Source organism: Hirundo rustica, chromosome 27, assembly GCF_015227805.2.
Source record: "Hirundo rustica isolate bHirRus1 chromosome 27, bHirRus1.pri.v3, whole genome shotgun sequence".
In the NCBI taxonomy this organism is placed as follows: domain Eukaryota; kingdom Metazoa; phylum Chordata; class Aves; order Passeriformes; family Hirundinidae; genus Hirundo; species Hirundo rustica.
Window position 1 is genome coordinate 4877963 of NC_053476.1, and position 6768 is coordinate 4884730.

Genomic DNA, 6768 nt, shown 5'->3' on the forward strand with positions numbered 1-6768 from the left:
ACCCATGGCCATCACCCAATAACGGGGTCCCAGCTCAATTTGGGGGCTCTCCCCGGCCGTTTTTTTGGGAGGCTCCGTCCCGAACCCCACATTCCCCATCCCGCAGAGCCGGCACGGCTCGGGGGGGAGGTTTTTTTGGGTTTTTGTGTTTTTTTTTCCTTTTTTCCCCCCGTTTTTCGGGATTCCCGGAGCCGAAGGGAGAGCGCTGCTTCCCTCTAGCGGCTCCGGGGACAGGAGGGGACCCGGGCAGGGAATTTCTCCTTTGCCATCAAATCCTGCAGCTCTGGGGAGACGCCGAGCCCCCAAAATGATTTGGGGTCTGGAGCAGCTCGGGTGAGGAGGGAGAGGGAGCTGGGCCTGGTCAGGCTCGGGGAGGGAAGGCTGAGAGTGGAGATATCCCGAATTTCTACGGAGATATATCCCGAATTTCTACGGAGATATAGCCCGAATATCCGTGGAAATCTGTCACTGGAGAGGGTTTCTCGTCAATGCGTGGAAATATCTCAGATATCCATGGAAATATCTCAAATATTCACGGAAATATCTCAAATATCCACGGAAAACTGTCACTCAAGAGGGGATCCTGTCAATCCATGGAGATATCTCAAATGTCCATAGAAATCTCTCAGTTTGGAATGGATCCCATCAGTGCACGGGAATATCTCAGATATCCATGGAAATATCTCAGATATCCAGGGAATTATCTCAGATATCCAGGGATTTATCTCAGATATCCACAGAAATCTCTCATTTTAGGAAGGATCCCATCAGCGCACGGGAATATCTCCGGGAGGTGTCAGGCTCCGTTGGGCCGTGCCAGGACCGAGGAGCAACGGCCGCAAACCAATCCACGAATTCCCCCTCGACAGGAGGAAGAGCCGTCCGTGGAGGGTGGCCGGGACAGGTGACCAGGAAGGTCCTGGGGTGTCCCAGACACACCAACCCCACCCGTGTCACCTGCGCCAGGTGGGCAGGGGGTCGGTCTGGGTGACCTCCAGAGGTCCCTTGCCAGCCTCTTCTGGGATTCTGGGAGTGGGCAGCGCTGCTCCCGCATGTCCCCTTGTCCCCATGCATGTCCCTTGTCCCCGCATGTCCCTTGTCCCCATGCATGTCCCCTTGTCCCCCCATGTCCCCTTGTCCCCCCATGTCCCTTGTCCCCCCATGTCCCCTGTCCCCCCCATGTCCCCTTGTCCCCGCATGTCCCTTGTCCCCCCCCATGTCCCTTGTCCCCCCCATGTCCCCTTGTCCCCGCATGTCCCTTGTCCCCCGCCATGTCCCTTGTCCCCATGCATGTCCCCTTGTCCCCCCCATGTCCCTTGTCCCCATGCATGTCCCTTGTCCCCCCATGTCCCTTGTCCCCATGCATGTCCCTTGTCCCCCCATGTCCCTTGTCCCCATGCATGTCCCTTGTCCCCATGCATGTCCCTTGTCCCCCCCATGTCCCTTGTCCCCCCATGTCCCTTGTCCCCATGCATGTCCCTTGTCCCCACCATGTCCCTTGTCCCCCCCCATGTCCCTTGTCCCCCCCATGTCCCCTTGTCCCCGCATGTCCCTTGTCCCCCGCCATGTCCCTTGTCGCCGCACACCCCCAGGTGCCGCCCCCCCAGGACTACATCTCCCAAGAGCCTTGCGCGCAGCTCCAGCCAATAGCGCCGGGCCTTGCTCAGCGCGCGGGCCGCCGCGGGTTCTATCGGGAGTTGCAGGCCGGCCGGCGGCGGGCGGGGGGGCAGAGAACTGCACATCCCAGAGAGCCGCGGGCGGCGCGGGCCAATGGGGAGCGCGCGTCTTGGCGCGGCGCGCAGGCGCGCTGGGGCGGGCGGCCGCGGATTCATGTGGAGGTCAGCGGCGCGGCGGGAGCGGCGGGCCTGGGGGCGGCGGTGGGTCCGGGGGAACCGGGGCGAACCGGGGCCCGAGGGCGGGCGGGCAGGGTGGAGGCAGCGAGGCCTTGGCCCGTGGGGTGCCCGTGCTGGGGCCGAGCGGGCGGGGAGCGGGAGGCCCGGGGGGCCGTGCGGGGAGAGCTGGAGACGGTCCTGGAGCGGGGCACAGGGAGCGGCGGGGACCGAGCCCGGGGAGGGGTCACGGCAGGGAGATCCCCGGGGACTGGGGAGACCCCTGGGGCTTTGGGGAGCCCCCCGGGACTGAGGGGACCCCCGGGCCGTGCTCCTCGCTGCCGTGTGGGGTTCCGGGCAGGGCTTGGCCCCCGCAGCCCCCCGGCCGTGCCCGGCGGGGTCTGACGGCTCCGGGGGTTCTCAGGAGGGCTCTGGAGGGGTGCGATGGCTGCCAAGGTGTTCGAGAGCATCGGGAAGCTCGGCCTGGGCTTGGCCGTGGCGGGCGGAGTTGTCAACTCGGCTCTTTACAACGGTGAGTGGGGCGGGCCGGGCGCTCCCAGCCCCGTTATTTTGAGTTTCTGGCCCGGTCCTGACCTCCCGGTGCTTTTTATTGCCCGATAAAAGCGTGAGATACCCTCGCGAGCTCCTTTCTCCGGGAGGGCAGCGGGCTGGCAGGATCCGGGGTTGCATCTGCGGCTCCTCCGTGCTTTGTTTGCATCCAGACGAGCCCGTTAATTTCCTGCTGGGCTGTTAATTACGGCTCTGATCCCCCCACACGACACGCGGGGTGCCAGCAGTGTCACCCCCCATCCCTGGCAGTGTCACTCTCATCCCCAGCAGTGTCACCCCTGACGTGCCCTCTCCCCCCGGCAGTGTCACCCCTGACGTGCCCTTTCCCCCGCAGTGGACGCCGGGCACCGGGCCGTGATCTTTGACCGTTTCCGTGGGGTGCAGGACGTGGTGGTGGGGGAGGGCACCCACTTCCTGATCCCCTGGGTGCAGAAGCCCATCATCTTCGACTGCCGCTCGCGGCCCCGCAACGTCCCCGTCATCACCGGCAGCAAAGGTGGGAGCTGGCCCCGGGCGGGGCTCCGGGGGTGGAATTTGGGGTTTGGGTTTATCCTAGGGGCAGATCCTGACCGAGTTCCAGCTGCACGTGAGGCGAGGGTGAGCGAGCTCGGGGACAGGAGGGGCCCGGGGCGTCCCTCGGTGTCACCAACCCCGCCTGTGTCGCCTGCTCCGGGTGTCCAGAGGTCCCTTCCCACCCCAGACATCTGGGGCCAGAGGAGGAGTTCCTTGTTAAAGAGATCAGACCCCTCCTGGCCGTTCCAAACTCGTGGGATCGCCAGGGAATCGCGGAGCAGCTGGGCCGGGGAGGGAATCCTCCATCCCAAACCATTCCTCGGGTGCGGAGATCCCAGACACAGGAATGGTTTGAGGTTTTTGATAAGGAACAGCTTAAAGAGCTCTTCCTTTGATCCCAGATGTTTGGGGTTGGGAGGGATCTCTGGGGCTGTCCCAGGTGGCACAGGTGGGATCTCTGGGGCTGTCCCAGGTGGCACAGGTGGGATCTCTGGGGCTGTCCCAGGTGGCACAGGTGGGATCTCTGGGGCTGTCCCAGGTGGCACAGGTGGGATCTCTGGGGCTGTTCCAGGTGACACGGGAGGGATCTCTGGGGCTGTCCCAGGTGACACGGGAGGGATCTCTGGGGCTGTCCCAGGTGGCACAGGTGGGATCTCTGGGGCTGTCCCAGGTGACACGGGAGGGATCTCTGGGGCTGTCCCAGGTGACACAGGAGGGATCTCTGGGTCTGTCCCAGGTGGCACAGGTGGGGTGGGACCCCCGTGGGGCGAAGGGCAGTGATCCCAGCTGGTTTTCCCGGCGAAGGGAGGCTGGGGAGCGGCTCCCTGGTCCTGCAGCAGCCCGGGTGAGCCCAGGGCAGCTCCCCGAGCGAGGCGCTGTCCCCCCAGACCTGCAGAACGTGAACATCACGCTGCGGATCCTGTTCCGGCCCGTGACGGCGCAGCTGCCGCGCATCTTCACCAGCATCGGCGAGGACTACGACGAGCGCGTGCTGCCCTCCATCACCACCGAGATCCTCAAGTCCGTGGTGGTGAGCACGGCCTGGCACCGCCGGATTCCAGCCCGGGTCGGGGTCGGGAAGGGACCTGGGAGCTCCTCCGGCTCCATCCCCACGCTGGGATCCACACCTGGACAGGACAGTTCCAGGGGTGGGGGCTGCAAACCCCCCAGCGGGGCCCTTTCCATGGGGAAATTCCTGGGGCTGTCCTGCCTGGTGCAGCCTGGGGCTGTGTCCGTCCCATTCCCAGCAGTGTCCATCCCATCCCATCCTGTTCCCAGCGGTGTCCATCCCATTCCCTGCCATTCCCAGTGACATCCATGCCGATCCCAGCCCCATTCCCAGCCTGTTCCCAGCCCCATTCCCAGCCCATTCCCGAGTCATTCCCAGCCCCATTCCCAGCCCCATTCCCAGCCCATTCCTGAGTCATTCCCAGCCCGTTCCCAGCCCCGTTCCCAGTCGTTCCCAGCCCCATTCCCAGTCATTCCCAGCCATTCCCAGTCGTTCCCAGCCCCATTCCCAGTCATTCCCAGCCCCGTTCCCAGCCCCATTCCCAGTCATTCCCAGCTGTTCCCAGCGCCGTTCCCAGCCCCATTCCCAGTCGTTCCCAGCCCCATTCCCAGCCCCGTTCCCAGCCCCGTTCCCAGTCGTTCCCAGCCCCATTCCCAGTCATTCCCAGCCATTCCCAGTCGTTCCCAGCCCCATTCCCAGTCATTCCCAGCCCCATTCCCAGTCATTCCCAGCCCCGTTCCCAGCCCCGTTCCCAGCCATTCCCAGCGCCGTTCCCTCGGTTGCAGGCGCGCTTTGACGCCGGCGAGCTGATCACGCAGCGGGAGCTGGTGTCCCGGCAGGTCAGCGAGGACCTCACCGAGCGAGCGGCCACCTTCGGCCTCATCCTGGACGACGTGTCCTTGGTGAGCCCTGCTCCCCGCTCCAGGGGATCCCGGCCCGAGGATGGCGCGCCGGACGCTCGGACGCTCGGACACATGTGTCCGTGTCGGGACGTCGTGCTCGCAGCTCTGCTTTTGTCCTGTGACCTTGGGCAGCCCTTGGTGGCCTCGGCCGTCCCTGCAGGGGTTTTCTGAGGGTGACCCATCGGGCTGCAGCTGCTTTTGGGGTTTGGCAGCAGCTCCGCAGGGGAAGAGGCGCCGGGAGGCGAAATTCCCGCTTGGGCAGCAGAAAACTCCCACTGGTTCCTCTGCTGAGGTGGAGGGGGCTCTGCGCTCCCACCTCCCTTGGCAAATGGAATTTATCCCTCGTAATTAAATTAAGAGTTGTAACCAGGCTGTGGGGCTGTCCTGGGATCCTGCCGGGAGCCTCCTCCGCGGGAGGGGGACTTTGTTTCTGCCACGCTGTGTCTGGAACTTTCCCACGGCGGTGGGAATCGTCCCTGCCCTGAGCCGCTCCGGTTTGTGTCCCCAGACGCACCTGACCTTCGGCAAGGAGTTCACCGAGGCGGTGGAGATGAAGCAGGTGGCGCAGCAGGAGGCGGAGCGGGCCAGGTTCATCGTGGAGAAGGTAACCCGGGCTCCCTCCTCCCCTCTCCAGGGCTTTCTCTGGGGTATCCTGTCCCAGCCTTCCTGGATGGAAAGGTTTTCCGCGATCCCAGCGGGAGGCTCCTCTGTTTGCTGCTGGATCCATGCTGGTTGATCTCTGGGAGCCCCCGTGGCGTTTCCATCTCTTGTGGCATCTCGGATTTCAGCTGAGCGGAGCCCTCTGGGCTTGGGAGCGTCCCCAGGGACCCACAAAACAATCGGGATCTCGGGGTGGGATGGGTGCGTCAAAACCCGGCAAAATTCACCTGGAAATTCTGGAAATCGCCTTTTTTTCCTTTTCCCACCGCAGGCGTATTAGCTATATTTTTTTTTCCCCACACAGTGGCAACAAACCAGTTTAAAGAACACCACCTTAACCCCCAAACACCTTTTTAATTTCTGTCCTGACCCTGGCTGGGTGGAACCCCGCGGGTCCCTCCATCCTTTCCCCTTCTCCCGGTGGATCCGGGCGTCGCTGTAGGACAGGAAAGAAAGATGAGAGACTCTAAACAAGGCAAAGAGCATAGGAAAAAAAGGCTTCATTGTCCAATTCTTATTACTTTCTATAAGGTGTTCTGATACAGGCCCAACGTAGGGAATAGGGAGGACACACCTCTAATTTCATTGGTGAAATTAAAGAAACGGCAAAGCACCTCCTGGAGAAAGACTGTTTTGGGGAGGGAGGGTTGTTTTGCCACGGTTGTCTAGAGGTACGAGGGTTGTTTTGCCACAGTTGTTTAGAGGTAGGAGGGTTGTTTTGCCACGGTTGTTTTGAGGAGGGAGGGTTGTTTTGCCACGGTTGTTTAGAGGAGGGAGGGTTGTTTTGCCAAGGTTGTTTTAAGGAGAACCTTTCCCGAGAAACTTTTCCTTGGGGAAGAAACCTGCCCGGAGGCTGAAGTCCCTGAGAGCCAGGAGCGTGCGCCCACACGCGGGTGTTGTTTGTTTGGTTTCCCCCCGCAGGCCGAGCAGCAGAAGAAGGCAGCGGTGATCTCTGCGGAGGGAGACTCCAAGGCTGCGGAGCTGATTGCCAACTCGCTGGCCACGGCCGGGGACGGGCTGATCGAGCTGCGCAAGCTGGAGGCGGCCGAGGACATCGCCTACCAGCTCTCGCGCTCCCGCAACATCACCTACCTGCCCTCGGGACAGTCCGTGCTGCTGCAGCTGCCCCAGTGAGGCTGCCGCGGGGGAAACCCCCGGGAAAGGAGGGGGAAAAAAGAGAAATCATCGCCGTTTCCTAGCGGAGGAAACGGAAATTTGGAGATCGGAGGGATTTTAGGGGGGCGTTTTTTTGGATGGGTGATCGAATAAAAGTGAACGCTGGCGA

The 6768-nt window shown here is 62.7% G+C and overlaps 1 protein-coding gene across 3 annotated transcripts; it reads left to right on the top strand.

Moving 5' to 3' along the window:
* The first annotated feature begins 821 nt into the window (after positions 1 to 821).
* Positions 822 to 6768, top strand: PHB1 (prohibitin 1). 3 transcript variants are annotated; one of them, XM_040087245.2, is made up of 7 exons: positions 822 to 966; positions 2254 to 2361; positions 2734 to 2895; positions 3800 to 3942; positions 4707 to 4823; positions 5332 to 5427; positions 6405 to 6768. In XM_040087245.2, exons 2-7 carry the CDS (start codon positions 2274 to 2276, stop codon positions 6615 to 6617), a joined length of 819 nt encoding a protein of 272 aa, XP_039943179.1. In that variant the 5' UTR covers positions 822 to 966; positions 2254 to 2273; the 3' UTR covers positions 6618 to 6768. The 3 variants fall into 3 exon arrangements, with proteins under 3 accessions (XP_039943179.1, XP_039943177.1, XP_039943178.1); XM_040087243.2 differs by lacking the exon at positions 822 to 966 and adding an exon at positions 1788 to 1838; XM_040087244.2 differs by lacking the exon at positions 822 to 966 and adding an exon at positions 1838 to 1877.

Coding starts and splice junctions, on each gene's coding strand:
- PHB1 (XM_040087245.2), top strand. CDS start 2,274: ATGGCTGCCAAGGTGTTCGAGAGCATCGGGAAGCTCGGCCTGGGCTTG. Junction 2,362..2,733: donor CAACTCGGCTCTTTACAACG/GTGAGTGGGGCG, acceptor TTTCCCCCGCAG/TGGACGCCGGGCACCGGGCC. Junction 2,896..3,799: donor CGTCATCACCGGCAGCAAAG/GTGGGAGCTGGC, acceptor CTGTCCCCCCAG/ACCTGCAGAACGTGAACATC.